Source organism: Corvus kubaryi, unplaced genomic scaffold, assembly GCF_017639235.1.
Source record: "Corvus kubaryi isolate FWS band 111438036 unplaced genomic scaffold, C.kubaryi_AGA036_p1.0 137, whole genome shotgun sequence".
NCBI classification, from domain to species: domain Eukaryota; kingdom Metazoa; phylum Chordata; class Aves; order Passeriformes; family Corvidae; genus Corvus; species Corvus kubaryi.
In genome coordinates this window covers 3,501,222-3,517,975 of record NW_024580671.1, presented here as the reverse complement: position 1 = coordinate 3,517,975, position 16,754 = coordinate 3,501,222, and the positions used below count along the sequence as shown (strand labels likewise).

The 16,754-nt window shown below is 38.5% G+C and overlaps 1 protein-coding gene across 1 annotated transcript in view; it reads left to right on the top strand.

The window, feature by feature from the left end:
• The window catches only part of TMTC2 (transmembrane O-mannosyltransferase targeting cadherins 2), a 237,224-nt gene that overhangs the window by 155,874 nt on the left and 64,596 nt on the right, over positions 1–16,754 (top strand). Inside the window, exons 5-7 of the mRNA XM_042017640.1 lie at positions 6,266–6,351; positions 7,201–7,385; positions 9,011–9,089. Coding sequence (XP_041873574.1) covers positions 6,266–6,351; positions 7,201–7,385; positions 9,011–9,089 — 350 coding nt within the window. The remainder of the gene's footprint in view (positions 1–6,265; positions 6,352–7,200; positions 7,386–9,010; positions 9,090–16,754) is intronic.

The window sequence follows — 16,754 nt, the reverse complement described above, 5'->3', positions numbered from 1 at the left end:
CAATGCCCTATAAGGATTAATTTCTAGCAATTGGCCATCCCCTTGCTTCTCTCCTGAGCTATCTCATTTTGCCTTTAGTGATACAGGACTGCGCGTACAAGTTCATTATTCATATAATTTAATTTCTTTGAATAAGGTTGGATTGTGAATTTCCATAAACTTACGTTGGAAAACTTAGGGTATTTTATCAATAAGTGTGGATTTTTTTAGGTTTCTGTTAGAAATTTCAGCCACTATTGAAGACTTTACCTATCCTAGGAAGTCTAGGATTGCAGTGTTTTACAAGCAAAGTTCTACTCTGCATCCTTGGGTAAAAATCAGTATGAGCAAAATTCTTCCTTGTCTATTGTTGTCAGCTTTTAGACATTGGAAAATATGTTCCCTGCCTTTTAAGGGTGCTGGCATAAAAGTCTCCTTATCAGAGACAAAAAACTCTAAAAGCAGTCTGACCTACAAACCTGTGTTGAACTGTGGTTGAACCTTCCCCAAAGTTCCTGCAGCAACCACCTAGTAGGAAACAGCTCAAGGTTATGGTTCTTCTTCCTTGATAGCCCAGAAGTTTTTATCATTCAGGATGTTGAGTTTAAAAGCAAAGAGGATGTGTCATCTGGTGTCTCAGTACTTGATCATTGTTTTTCTCAGCTATGAATGTGAACTTGTTGCAAACCTGTTTGGAATTACTCTCTGCTTGGCCAGCTAGTTCTTCCTCTGTCAAAGACAGCAGCTAAAATTTGTGTCTTGCTATAACCAAAGCTGTCCTGATAAAATCTTGCTGTATAGTCAGACTGGCTCTTGAGGTAGCACCCAAAGGTCACTTGGGTGACTGGTGGTTTCCTGCGGTGCAAACTCTGCTCTGGGACACTTTGTAGGGCCTATATGAAGAACAGATTTCAAAGTCATATTGAGAGATGAAAGGCATTCAGTGACCTAGCTATTCAATTAAATGCCTCAATATTTGAAATTGTGGTCATAGTCCTTACATAAACTTTCACCATTTTATAAAATGAGGAAAATAATAGTTTGAGTCTGCCATTCAGTTTCAAAAGAGACCCCATTCAGTTTCAAAAGAGACCCCTCTTGTAGGAAGCTCTGTCCAGCTCTCTATCTATGTTGACTACTGGGGCACATGTGAGGGAAGAGGCACCTGGTTTGAGGACTGCAGATACAGCACAGCACTGCCCATTGTCCAGAGGAATGAGAAAGACAGGAGCAGTGCTATTCCTCATCCTCACAGCAGCCCTCCCTCTGTCAAGGAAGTAGGAGTTGTGATAGTTGATGTGGTCCTGAAAGGGTAGTATTCCCAATCAAACTACACCAGTAACAGAAAAAAAAAAAAGGGGGACTATATTTGCTGACCAATTTGCTTGCATTTCGGAAGCTCTTCCCTAGATTTGGGAGAACATAACAAGAGTTTTACTGCGCTATCTGAAAGACTAGAGGTTGTGTTGGGGTTGATTGTTTAGTTTTGTTTTTTGGGGCTTTTTTTATTACTGGGGCAATAGATTACCTAGTGAGTTCTGCAAAGGGAATGGTTATTCTCTGTATGTTTGGGTTCTTATTGATTAAAAAAGTAAGATTTATGGTAGCATCCATACGTAACTTTCTACCCACTAGTTTTGCAAATGACAGTGACAGAGTTGCGTTAGGCAAAGCACATTCTCTCTTGCTGTGTGACTGGAGACACATCTCTGTGGGGAATAAAAGAGGATTTTCTTCCATTTCTTTCTTTGTTTACCAGTGCAGCATTTAGGTAAATAGAGTCCTTTGTAGATAATTCCCCCCTGAAATCAATGGGATGAATGTAGCTTGAGGCACAGAAGAATTGCAGTCATGGCAAAATAATAGCTAACAGGCCCTGTATTAGTTGTTATAAACCAGTAAACGAAATTGATTAAACTATTTCAATATTGTACCTTTGGATACATGTTATAAATATCTCACTAACATACATGTTTACTTTGACAGTTGTATTTCCTGTGTATTGTACTTGGTCATTTTATGCCAGCTTTAGTCACTGAGCAGTTTGCTTTGTAAGTAGACCAGCTGGCTTTAATAGGACTACCGACAGGAAGAAATTAATATGAAACTTGAGAAAGACCATAGACCATCTACTGCTTGTTTGTGTTCTGTGACTGCCTTCTGGTCCCTGAAAACATTTTTGTGCCATGACTATTTCGTGACTTTCGGTCAAAACCAAAGCAGAGGAGGAAGACAGGAAGATTTTTCATTGTTGGTCAATCAATGTTGGGGTCTCCTCCCCCTGCCATGTAGCCCTGGGAGAGGGGCCCTGAGGGGAGGCACAGGGTTTCCCTGCCCCTGGTCAGCCTCATTCCCCATTGGTTGGTTTGTGCTTCCCTGGGCGGGCTCGGAGTCCAGACTGTGAGAGTTCCTCGGGAGGGCCCCGGCCATGCTGCTGGAGAAATAAACATCTCTGAAACATCTACCAAGAATCTGTCCATGTATATTTCCTTTCCACGGGATTCCTGGTTTGATATATGCGTGTTACAGTAATTCCCACTGTAGCAAATCAAGATAGGTAAAAGTTGGCAGCTTAAAGAATTCAGGAAGGTTGCAAACAACTCATTTGGGGGAAGTGTTTTCCTGCATGAGTTCAATGAGCAATTCTATCTACAGAAGTGATGTGCATCATTTCCAGATAGTCAGAATTTGCTTATCTTTTTAAATTTTTTTTTATTTTTCTTCCTCTTAAAAAAGCCCTAGGATTCTGAGCCACTTCCTAAGTCACTAGGAGAAGTCTGCTACTCCTGCAAGCAGTCAGCACATATCCTTCATTTTGTAAATCATTAATGCTCCATGTAAAAATAGCTCCATGTAGAAGTAATGCAGGCAAAAAAAAATCCTGTTGTAAGGTTCCAGAATCTTGCTACTTATGACAGTTAGAACTTGTCTCCTAATTAATCCTAAATTAATTCATGGACAGTTTATAACTGTCTACTATGTGTCCAATGTTGTAAGTAGCTTTCTCTTTTTCAAATACTTTATCCTCATGTATTTCACAGAATGAAAGAATGTGTAATGTTGGAAGGGACCACAGTGGGTCATCTGGCCCAACCTCCCTGCTCAAGCAGGATCATCTCAGAGCACACGGCACAGGACTGTGTCCAGACGGTTCTTGAATACCTCCAGTGAGGGAGACTCCACAACTTCTCGGGGCAATCTGTTCCAGTGTGTGGTCACCCACACAGTGAAGAACTTCCTCATATTCATTTATTCTTTCACATTACTCATCTTATTAAACTTTAGAAGCCACATTTTTTCAGTTATGTCAGTAAACTGTCTTTGCACAGAAGTTGCATGTTGCATTTAACATTTTCATTTGTCTGCCTTACAACTGGGAAGGCAAGCTGGAGAGAATAAAAAGTATTGGAAGTATCAACTTGAAGCAACTGTTCCTGTGTTTTGGTTTTTTGTGGGGGCATTTTGGGGTTAGGCTTTTTTATTTAGTTATTTTGGCATTTTTAATAACTGTAGAAAGTTTGTTTAAAAGTTCCAGAAGACCTTAAGGTCTTCATCCAAGTTGATCACTTGAACTTACTCTTTTGTATCAAGCATCCTTACTTCAAGGATGTGCTTTCCTTTGTTTATCCTTGAGTAAGGAAAAAGGAAGGCTTTATATCTTTGTAACCACAAAAGTTAGGTACATACTCAGCATGTGTCAGTGGCTCTGCTCCACCTCTGGCTTATGTCCAATGCTTCTCACTGTATTGATGCTTTTGTGGTCTTTCTCTCTGTTCCTTCTTCCCTTTGCCAAAAATCTCCAAAGAGCAGTTATCATTTTGCAGTGTAAGCAAAGAAGTGAAAGGCATGTCAAGAGCAGATCTGCTCCTGGCCATAGTAGATACTTCCTTATACAACCAAGTGCCCTGGCCACTGGGAGGAGTGAGACACTGGAATCTGCAGTGCCTGCAAGGTGTGAACTGCAGTTGGTGGATGTTCTTTCACTGAATCTAGAAAAATCAGTTTTTCCTGACTTTATTTTATCTGAAACTAGAACTGGAGACTCATAAATCTAGTAATTTTTGTACTGCCAGAAGCTACAGTGAAAACTAGTGATCAATCAGGACCAATTTCACAAGGAGAAGAAGCAATTTCATGCCTTAGTAAGATTATATCCTTCTTCTCCTGTTTCTTCTACCAAACCTCAAAACAAATACAAATAAAACACTGGTGGAATTCAGCACTCAGGTCTTCATCTGAGCTGCTTGGGTTATATATGTGGGAAAAAAAGAGAGAGAGAGACACACACTGACAGACTGACAGTTAACAGAACAGCTTTTGAAAGAAAAAAGTCTTTTGAAAGAGAAGTAAAAAAAAATGCACCTCTAAGTATCAAGTAATTAATCAAAAGAGTCAGTATTAGAGCATGTAGTGAATGCAGAAGATTAATTTGTAATAATTGCAGATAAAAGTTCTTTTAATCACAAAACCACAAATGTACACTTAGGAAAGTAATTTGTATTGCTGAAGTTGACCAATTACTGTGTATTACTTCTCTCAATATGTTGCGTTATTTATTCCAGAACTAAAATAAGAATGGAATTTCTTAGATAAATTGTTTCAAGATTGTGTGTGAGAATGATTTTACTTTTTAAAAAATTAAGAAGCAGCTTAACTGTCAGACCATGCACATTATTTTTTTCTGTTGATTCTCCCGCTATCAATAGCAAACAGGATCAAATTACCATAAGTAATCTTCCTTGAAGTAAGGACAGTGTATATATAAAAAATATTGGAGTAATCAAAATTCAGCTTCTCAATAATTTAGAAGACGTTATTTCTATCCTGATGATCATACCTCTTGCCATTTGCACGATACTTGACAATAGTTACAAACCTTGGTGCCATGGCAAAAAGTATCCTGAATGTATTCCCTCATTGATCACTTTACTGCAAGTACCTACTAAATGTAAGTTCTGTTAATATTAAAAGTGATTTACTGTCTAATCTGAAGTTAATTGAGAGACAGTTTCAAAGTGAGGTCATGTGATGCTGATAGGATAGTATAGAAGAAAAAGAGGATGTATTCCTCAATTCTGTTAAATCCTAACCCAGTGACAAGAAGCAAACAACATAGATGGTGTCTACTTCTTTAGCTAACTGCCCTTCTCTTGTCATCCCTTGAAGTTTACTGGTTTAATTCAAAAAGTTTTCCTGAGATATTGGAGGGAAATCAAATCTTCTCTGATTTGAGACTGGAGATGGAAGAAGTCCAAGCTCTTTGCAGTTTGAAAAGCTATCAGCAGATAAAGCACAGAGGAAGAAAAGAAAATTGCTGTAGGTTAGGAAAACTACAAATAAATAGGCTACCACTTCCACCTAAGAGGAAAAGCTGTGTTTTCCTGGCTATTTTGAGTTATATGACAAGGGTCATTTACCCTGGGTACTGAGGTCTGAGTCTCCACTCTGAAATGACTGGTTTTTAAGGATTTTTAAATCATTTTGGTTTTAATATATTTGTATATGCTTTTTTTCAGTCTTCTAAAACTTCAGAAACTGCAGTGCTTTGGGCCTTCATTTAAGCCTCAATGTACATTCATGTCAGTGATGTTCAGACCACTTTTCAGAAATTTGTGGGTGGCTGGTGTAAATCATAATTCACAATGATGTTTGTCTAAAAAGCTAAATTAAAGCCCATATAGTATGAAGCTGGAAATATTCAGTATAAGTTTTAATACCTCTTCTTCAGTTAGTAAATTTGTTCAGAGCATAAAGAATACAGGAAAAACGAGAACTGTTACAGATGCTTAGCTGTACAGTGAATAATCTAGTGAAATTGCTCAACAAGGGGAGTCCTTAACACATGTGAAGGGCTGGGTGCTTGACTTTATCATGCATTTGAAAAAGACCTGCTTATTTCAGGTCAAGAAAAGATGCTAATCATTAATGACTTACAAATACCTCCATCATACTCTATTCACTTCAAAAAGTCTCACAGGCTAACATTTTCTCAACTGAGTAAATTAATTTCCTGGTTTCCAAAAAAGCCCAAACTATTCTGTTTAACATCTGCTTTGTTAAAGCCATATGGATGCACCTGATGTCTATGAATTCGTCTTTAAACACGAAATAATTTTCACACTGAACTGTTAGTAAGTGCTTATATCTCTGAAATACCAGTCAGCATATTTTTCTTTGTTACCCAAGTTTTGTTTTCAATATTTATTTTCAAGTTACTCTTTGTAGTAACCTCACACCTTACTCTCTTTTCTTTTTCCTTTTTTTTTTTTTTTTTCCCCTTATGCAGAGGATTACTACTTCAGGAAAACAGCAGGTTTTCAGAGGCATTGCATTACTATAAACTGGCAATTGGTAGCAGACCCACACTAGCTTGTAAGTATTTTAACTATACAAGCTTGTATAATATGGACTATAGTTTTCATAGAAAATTTTCCTACTCTTTAATAACACTTTCTTTTCTTTCAGAAGCTTTTAAGTCAGAAAGCAAAAGGTGAAATTGTGCCCTTGGAAGCAAGTCTTTATTAGTAAACAACTACATTTACTGTGGTACAAGTAAGAAGCAGATAACGAATCAATACTCAGCAGCACTACAAGAACTTAAAATGCTTCTGATCTGCGGTGTTGAGCCGCAGATAATACTGCCCAAATTTTCAGGCTCCTGTTTTCTGTTTCTTACAGCTAAACCCTGATATTTATTGTATGTGTGAGTGAATAATACAAATATTTTTTAAATTCTTTCGTTTTTTCTTTCTTGCCTGGGGAAAATGGAGAATAATCATTGGGATGTTGCCAGTAATAGATTCCAAAATCAAGTGGTGCTTTTTAAGATTGCTGAGACTTTTGTACCTTCAATATTAAATCTTCTCTATATGTTTATATTTTATGTATATGTATATTTTTTGTAACACTTCAAACAGTGGTGCTATATGCTTTATACAGCCCCAAAGGGAGGAATGAAATGGGAACACCCTGCCTAACCAGTGATTCCTTCTCTCCTTACTCAGTCTTTGTACCACTTTCTTCTTTCCTTGACTCTGAACTTCTACCTTTTACATGTTCACATATGTTACATGTTCACACTCACACCAGTGAGTGATCTATGTTATTCAAAAACCAAATTAGATAACCATGGGATCTCCATCAGGTACTACTTAGAATTAAAACAGTAGATACAGCGTGAGAGAACTCCATTAAAAGATAACATTTTTTCCCTCTTCACAGCTGCCTATTTAAATACTGGTATCATTCTGATGAATCAGGGGAAGACAGAGGAAGCCAGGAGGACTTTTGTGAAGTGTTCAGAGATCCCTGATGAAAATCTGAAAGATCCTCATGCTCATAAAAGCTCTGTTACCAGCTGTCTTTATAACTTAGGAAAACTTTTTCATGAACAAGGACACTATGAGGTAAGACTCCAGATTTGTATATAATATATTTATAAAACCTTCATATACAAATAATAGATATTGCTTCCACCCAGACTTTCAAAATACATCACAGGCATAAACTGGTTGAATTTCACCAGATCAGGATTAGCATTCTGTACAGAGAATATTTGTTCTCTACAGCCACTGGTGTAATGATATTAATTAGCGGTGTGATGTTCTCATGTCAAAGTCAACATTAGCAGTGGTCACATCTGATATGTGTTAGTTCATTGGTTTTGGCTTTGTACCCATAGCTGGTATGCAAAGATAAAACCTGATTAAAGGCCAGTCAACCTAAAGTGTAGTGGCTTTATAATTCAAAACAGAGTAAGTCCATCTTTAGTTGGAAAAGTGCCGTTACGCTTGCATTTAAGTCTCCAAAAATAAGACCCAGTTGAAATAATTTAAAACTTCGGTGATTGAAAACATCCCACTGTGTGTTATTTTCAGATAACTTGAACTAAGTGCTAAAGTGGGTTAGATATTTTTAATGTAACAATATACTGCACCCCAGCCATCCCATCTCATTTACATGTGCAACTGTGACTGTTGTGATTCCTCTTCATTTTCCCTGATGAGCTTAACTGAAACTGGACATTCACTTGAGGTTTGACCTTTAGCAGTATTTGGAAGAAATTCATTCTCTCTTTGCATTGTCAGGCATACTTCAGAACGGGAGTTGTGAGTGGCTTTGATCCATAGAAGTGTTCTTGACCGTGACAGTTATGTCAGCTGTTTAAGATCAGGCATGTGCAAGCTGGGCAGATTCCCTGTCATCTGTCTGCTGCATCCAGCTCTGTCACATGGAGTTACTAATTGGTTAAAACATGGACAGCTAATTCATATGTACAGAGAAGAGAAGAGCAGCATTTTGTCTGCACAGCTGATAGAGTGTAGAGTTGGAGTTCAATGCCTGTCAGATACAAGTGCTTTTAAGAATATAAAATTTCAGATTTCTTCCTGGTGGTCATTGCAGCCTTCATAAACTGTGACTTTGATGCAGAGCTAACAGACTGACCTGTAAGCATCCAAAGTGGTGAATGAATAAATGTGTGATCAGGTAATTTAAGGCACAGCATATTTGCAAAGGGATTCGAGTTTTGGCACTCTTGACTTTATAGGGCATCTCATTCTTTCTGTGGAGCAGACTTCAGTTGTGAGGATTATGCTTTGTTATTATTTGGCAGTGAACAATGATTTCTTTATTTTTAGGTCGCTTAGTGTAGTTAATAATCAGAAAGTGCTTTGTCTGCAGTTCAATAATACTCCATTTTCTTTGACAGCCTATAGAATTTTATTTTTATAAACTCATCGGTCATTAAGAGGTATAAAAAAATGTTCTTGTTACTTTTGCCTGGAAAAGAAGTTGCAGTATTGGAACTAACTTGATCTCTTGTCTGTAAGCCTCACTGAATTTGTTAAAATCCAGGTTAAAAAAAACTTTTTAAAAGGAGAAACTTTGTACTTTCTGTGGCATTTTTGATGCTGATATGTTTTCTTTATCCCTGCACCTTTCATTTGGGGAAGGAAGATAGTTGGTTTTACTTTACATCTGAAAGGATGCTTTTAAGTCTATGTTTTCCCACCTGTGTGTCTCTTTTCAGGAGGCCCTTACAGTGTACAAAGAAGCAATACAGAAAATGCCAAGGCAGTTTGCGCCACAGAGCTTATATAACATGATGGGTAAGTGCATTGTTAGTGCTTCAGAATGATATTTGAGGAGAGAGGGTGAAACAAAAGACCTTATCCAGGCAACTGGTGCTCAAATTAATGAGCTAATAAAACCCAAAAATAATTACCTTCAGTAGATAAAAGCCAAGCTAGGTTCAGAGCTTAAATACCAGCAACTGCAATGCTGGATAAGGCACAATAAATGATGAGACTATTAGATAGTGCATATCTTTAAGAGTGTCAATGCAGCAGTTTTACATTTAGAATGCATGGATTAGTGTTTTTCTTTGTCTCCAGAATCTCTCATCCACTACTGTGGAGGTCCCATGTGCCCACGTGTGTGTGGGTGTTAGATGTTGAATTGCCTTGTAAACCAACAAGGTATCCAAACAGACCCACAGAGATAGCTGTACTTTTTTATTTTAGGATGTGCCAAAAAACTTATTTCCAGCTGATATACTTTAGTTTAGACATCTGCAATGAGAGAATGCTTCTTATTCTTCTCCCAGGACCAGCTATCTCTCCTTCAAAATTTTAAGAGTCCCTTGAGTGCTGCAAAAAAAAAAAAAAAAAATCAATTTATCTGTGAGGTGTTTTTTTTGTTTAACTTCATTTCCTTATATTCTTCATTGCATTTTTATAAAGGGTACATTAAACAGATAAAAGAAAGAAGATAATATGAGGTATTACTTATAGTACTCAGCTCCAAAAACAAGAGGGCTGGTTCTTATTGTTTTAGAGATGCCTGTAAGTGGAATTCTCTCTCAAAGCACATGTGTTTCTGCTATGCAACCTCAGTGTTTGGCCCACTACTCTCCTGTTTGGGATAGAAAAGAACCTTTTTACCTTGGGTAAAAAGAACCTTCTTACCTTGGGTAAGAACCTTTACTTTAAAGTAGTTCAAAGTGGAGCAATTAAAATATATATGTGGAAACAATTAGGATCAACAGGAAGCATGTGGGGTTTTGTGTGGTTCCCCCCTGCCAATGCCAAGCATACAAGGGAATATTTTGGTTGATACCAATTGGTTTGACACAGTTATTGACTACTTAGGAAAGGCATCTTTTATTAGCACCTTACAAGTACTAGGGCGCAGGAAAAAGTAAAATTATAGTTGTAACTAATGCTATATGTTTGAAAAATGTAAATGTAAATGCTAAATTAAATACTTCTCTTGCCACAGTGACAGAGTATCTAATGTCAGTCTAAACATTTTCTTAGCAGTTCATGCAGTTCAATGGAGAGTTACTTCTCCCTGGATGCTAAGCTTTACCAGATTGATGCAAACGGCTAAAATCCGTAAATTGCACTAATTGATTATTACATACACTTTTGTTCATTGTCAGTCTTAGTGAAATTATTGTTTTATCAGTTTTATTTATCAACATTTGCTGATCAATTTGGTCATGGTATCAACAGTCACCACTGTGTGAATTAAACCTCTGCTTACTATGGGTGTCCTGTAGTGACTGCTGAAATACTACAGTGCTCCAGCAAATCCTCTGAAGTTTGACTGCCCTCTTTAGTGTAGATACATTTTTCATAATTCTTTTCCTCAGAATACAAAATTGGGAAACATAAACCAGTGCTGTTTCTAGCATGTAATGCTTGTTCCATTGCAAAGCAGGCTTGTGCTACCCTTTTTCTTTTCCAATGAATAGATGCTTCCTCTACAACCACTATGACCTATAAGTTTCTTCAGATTTTTAATTATTTTTGGTTGCTTTTTTAGGTTTGGGAGGCCTTTCTCAATTTCCTTTGTAAGCACAGTCTGTCATGTCCAAGTTCTCTCTGTTCCTGGGGTTTGCATTTTTTTAACTCACAAAAGCACAAAGCCTAGCTCAGTCCTTTGCCCAGGGTTGCCTCCTGCTATACTTCCTCCCTTCACTCCATAGTCTGGACTCTGGTTTCTGCTTCCTTTAAGCTGCTGCCAGCACTTCATGGCTGTCCTGGTGGCACAACAAGTTATGGTCAACTGAGTGTACCTTAGCTCCTTGTGGAGCTCTGAGAATTTCAGCTTACCGTTACCATAGCATATATTTGTATTTTGGTTGCTGTTGTGATGGCAGCTTTTGCAGGGAAGACAGAACTTGATTCATACTGATTGCTGAAGTGTTGCTTGTAGGTTATGCTGTGAAGGCAAACCAAGAGGCCACATAAAGTTGGGTAGTGACTTGAATAGAATGCAGTGCAGCTATATTAACAGGACTCAGACTGATTTGTTCAAAGCTGTTCTGGATTTGTCTACATAAGCCTACGTGACTGCATTTAGTCTCTCCTACCTGAGATGGCAAGACAGAGCTAGGTAGCTATGCTTCTTTATAGTGTGGAAAGAAAACCATACCTCTGGGGAGTAATGAAGCCCATCTGATGTAGACATCTATTTAAGATTATACACATAATCCCTGCAAGCATACTTCTTCTCTAAAAGGAGCTGAGATGACTAACTTAGACTTAGTAGCTCAACTTGGGTGAGATAAATCCTAAATGCCTATTCAGTCATCTCTTTGCTTTGTGTGACAGGAGAACAAGGCAACTGCATCCATTATCAGGAGTGCATCCACTTTGCATCCCATACTGTGTCACTGAGTATCAGAAGGCCAACTGGAGTGTTTATTTCTGTTTTGATGTTCAAGACAGAATTATAAACACGTTCACTAAAACACTTTCTTTGATAAACAGCATTGCATAAACTTGTCTGCCTACTTCTTGCCTTTAAAAGGGAGACTAGAGGAACTGAAATAGGCCAGTCCTGTCTCGTGTGCTTGCAACTGCATAAACCGGAACTGAGATGTGCCCGCTTGTTGTAAGCTCATTGCTGGGGAGGAAGGGGGAGAAACTGGGGAGTGCTCCCCATCTGCTTGGGAAGTAGCAGAAGGCAGTAGTCTTCCCCATCTCCTTACATGTGGAAATAGTCTTCACAGCTTATTGTGAAATCCAAGAGTAGTCACAGTTTGACGATTATCTGCTGTGGTTGTTATTTGTGATGAATGTATTCCCAGTCTCTGGCAATCTCTTTGCTTGGTTGAGTGGTGCACATATTGCCACATATTGGCATGTGATATAAGGAAATAGTGCTTCCTCTAATTTTTAATAATTACTCATTCATGTAATTGAAGATATTTTGGAAGGTTTTTTTTCTCCTGTATGATATACATGACCTACTTGAAAGAGAATAAACAGGAGATGAACTGTTTAAACTGAATCAGGTTTGAACTCCAGCACTCTGAGTGCAGTAGCATTAACACTCCAGCAGTGCTAAGCCTTTGCACCACCTGCTTTCCCTGTTTGTGTTACATTTCTTTTCCTGTGCTTGCTTCTATTGGCCTTTTGCTCTGACAGGCCCAGTGACTCATTCCTCTGGTGTGTCAGTCTGCCTGACACTCTCATCCTTTAAAATACTCTGTAACTTGCCTCTTAATGGGTAAAAGAATGGCTCAAGAAGCAGGCATCCATTTGACTTTGCATTTTTTTCATGGTACAAAAGACAGGGCTGTAATACCGGCATCAGATGTTCTAAGTTTGTGCATATGAAAAAGTTGCAGGGAAGATTTTGGTCTCCTGTTGCTGTGATTTATTTTGCCAGGTGTGCAACAACTCAGCTAAGGAAACCATATGTTTCTCTGGCTTTGTACCAAGAAATAAAACCTTTTCATTTTTTTTTCCTTAGGAGAACCCAAAACAGCTAAAAATTAAAACTCTAGAACTAGAATCAAAATAATTATTTAACGAGCTGTATAAGGTTGGCTTGGTATTTATTTTCTGTATACCATATTGCTTTGATGTAAATTAAAAAGTACATGGTAAGGTTACACAGATTAATTTGCTTGGCATGGCAACTTGCACTACAAAGGCCAGAGTCCAGCTCAGCTGTATTAAATAGGTAATACGTTTTGTTTAAAGTTTCAATTAAAGCCTGAGGTCAAAAGATAAAATGGTCCCTATGGGATCTTGAACACTTTAATGCCAATATTAGGATTGCTTAAGGATCAGCCTCTGCTCTAGATGTCTTTTTGCGTTCCTTGAAATCTGATATTGTACAGTTGATTGTATTACATTGCTTTTAAAACCACACTAGCCCACCTGCTACAGTAATTCATACTCCTGACAGTTAAGTGGTGTGAAGTGGACCATGGAGGCTTTATTTTAATACCAAACAGTAACAAGAAAGATGTTGGGGTGGCATTGTTCAGGTTTAGATACTGTCATAAAGACAAATGTCTTGATGCACTTCATCTGCCCTTGCTAACTAACATCTGAATGTCTATTTTCAAATGTGCTTCAGGCAAAGCCTTACAAACATTTTTAATGAGAAATGCAAGTCACAAAAAAGCTAACGTTGCAGGAGTGAATACAGTTCATGATGCACAAATAAAGTTTAAATTTCTCCTTGTGAATCTGCTGGATTGCACAGGGACAGAAAACAAATCATATGCAAGTGTACAGACCAGAAAAGGAGAGCCAGATTTTACATCTGGTGCAGAGGTTTGTATCATAAGTACAAAGGCTTAGCATGCAGAGAGACTTTCTGTGTTGATGATTATAACATAACTATCACTTTACTTGATTATGCTTTTGGGTGGATGTGGCTGTTTCTACAAACCTGTTAATATTGTTAAGGCTCCTATCCCATTTACCCCTTGCTCCCATTAGATGCTTTCTTACTGAATTAATTTGAAATATTGTTTAGAACTCCAGGAAACCCTTTGGTATAGTTTTACTGTGCATGCTTAGCAATACTTAATTTATAAGATCCAAAGATGATTAAGCTGTGAAATATGTACCCCAGATCATAACTTAGGCAGAGTATGGTACCTGCACTTATCTAAGCTTTAGTCATCAGTGTACTTCCTATGCATCTCATGAAGTTTTGCTGGTAATTTCTTACTAAGTGTACATTGCAAGTCTTTTTTTTTTCTTTTAAAACTAGCTTGAATGGCAAAAGGGTATTTTTTTTTCTTTCATATGTACATTTTATTACATATTCCACGGAAATAAGAACGGAGTCCTCTCCAATGGTGATGGGAATAAAATGCTGGGCTTCCTTTGCTCCCCCTTCCCACCCTCATCCTGATACTTTAACCCTTCCACTCTGAGACTTTGCAGACTGTGGTAGTTTATATCTGGTGTCCAAAGCTAAGTAGCTAAGTGCTTCATCCAGCTGGCAGCCAGTTCCTGGTGATGTTCTGCAGGGCTCAGTATTAGGGCCAATCCAGTTTAATATCTTTACAGATGATCTGGATGAGGGGACTGAGTGCACCCTCAGTAAGTTCACAGATGACACTAATTTGGGTTGGGAGTGTTTATCTGCTGGAGAGCAGTAAGGCTCTGCAGAGGGACCTGGACAGGCTGGATTGATGATGGGTCAAGGCCAATTGTATGAGGTTCATTGCTGGGTCGTGCACTTGGGTCACAACAACTACAGGCGGGGAGGAAGAGTGGCTGGAAAGCAGCCCAGAGAAAAAGGACCTGTTGGTCGCCAACAGCTGAACATGAGCCAGTGTGTGTCCAGGCATACTGGCTTGTATCAGAAATAGTGTGGCCATCAGGACCAGGGAAGTTATTGTCTCTCTGTTCTCTGCACTGATGAGGTCACACCTCAAGTTCTGTGTCCAGTTCTGGGCCCTTCACTACTAGGAAGACATTGAGGTGCTGGAGCATGTCCAGAGAAGGGCAGTGGAGGTGATGAAGGGCCTGGAGCACAAGTCCTACAAGGGGCAGCTGAAGGAGCTGGGCATATTTAGCCTGGGGTTGAGTCAGGAGAGACCTTATCACTCTGTTCAATTATCTGAAAGTAGGTTGTAGCCAGGTGGGGGTTGGTCTCTTCTGCCAGGCAGCCAGCAATACGACAAGAGGAGAAGGCCTCAAGCTGTGCCAGGGGAGGCTGGACATCAGGAAGAATTTTCAACCTGAAAAGGTTGTCAAGAATTGAAATGGGCTACTGAGGGGAGTGGTGGAGTCACCATCCTTGGAAGTGTTCAAGAAGTGCCTGGATGTGACACTTGATGCTCTGATCTAGCTGACATGATGTTCAGTCAAAGGTTGGACTTAGATGATCTGTGCTGTCTTCTCAACCTAAATGATTCTGTGATTCTAAGTATGAATCTTCAATCTGATTGCAGTGTCTCCTGTTTTTTCACTTTTCTTTGAGGGATTCAAGCTGGGTATGAAGGTTACAGCAGTGGATTGCTGGAGATGGTAATTGATTCAGTGTTTGAGACCATGTTTGGGGTTTTTTTCCCCCAGGTTCCCAGATTTTCTTACTTTTGTCTCTTTGATCTGTATTTTAATGTGAAATGCTTGAGTTTTGTTAGTTAATAGTCTGAAAAAGCTGGTTCTAAATATGAAATGCATTTTTATTTTAAACATGCAGGGTTTTATATGAAAATAAGTATAATCAGAACATTTGCAGACCAAAAATTTGGTCCAATACTGAAGTTGGACTACAGGGATCCCAGTTAGGTATGGTTCTAATGGAAAGTGCTTCTCTTAATAGTGTTTTAAAGAAACCTATACTGTCATGAAAATGAAATTACCTATCTTGTGTGGGTTCAATCAATGCCTCTATTTTTGTCAGTATACTTCTTTTACTGGAAGCCTTTGTACAGCAGGAAGCAGCTCTGCAATATCCATGCTGTTCCATGCTGCAACTGATGTTATTTTGCCCTTCCTTTATATCTGTTTTCTACTTTAGGTGTTTCCTTCAAAAGTAGCTTAGTGGTCTAATTAAATCAGATAATACCAGCTTTGGCTAATTGAGGCCTATAAGAATTTGCTCGGCCAAAGTAAATGTGGATTGACTCCTATCTATCAAAAACCCTGATAAAATACAATATGTTCCTTGAAATCTTCAAGGAGATTAGTCTGTAAAAGGAAAAATATCTACGCAGAACGTACTTGGTCTGTGCAGAACTTGATGCTCATTATGTTCACATGCTTCAGCTGTTTCGGGGAAGATGTGCATGCACTGCATATTTGTAACCAAAACTGTTAATCTGTTGCAGTATGTCTTAGACATCAGTATAGTATAACATCAAACTGTGCTTCGAGATTTATTATGTTATTTTATGCACTGGTACCGAAGGGAAAAAAGAGGGAAGTCATATATCTAGAGAGGTCCATTTATGGTAAGGCACATCTGCAGTCTTGATTTGCACAAGAAAGCTGCATGGTTGCATTGTCAAAGACACAAACTCCTTGTGGTGTTGTGTCACACAGGGATGCAAAGCTCTCCATCATTTTCTAAGGCATCTTGTTTTTACTCCCGATTCAAAGAAATGATGAAAAAATTAAATTTAAATCCTGATGGAGTGTATATATTAAAGATTTTTCTTTTCAAAGGGCATCTCCATCTTCCTTTGTGTTTTGACATCTGGTGTCTTGTCCATGTCAAATTTTATATTTTCTATATTACAATTTTACCACCCAGAGATTTGAGGGGCAGATAATTAACAAATACAAGGGTGATGCAAGGCAGATTTACCTTACATTGTCCCCTTTATGGAGATAATTTTTCAGTTGTCTTTTCAGCAATATCTTTGGGGGCCCTAAAAGGAGGATCACTGGAGGGACATAGCTTCTTAATCTGAAAGTATGGGTACCTTCACCTGTGGAGATACAGTGCTTTTACATCCATAGTTCTATTGTACTTTCTGATCAGAAAGTCTGGCATGCTCC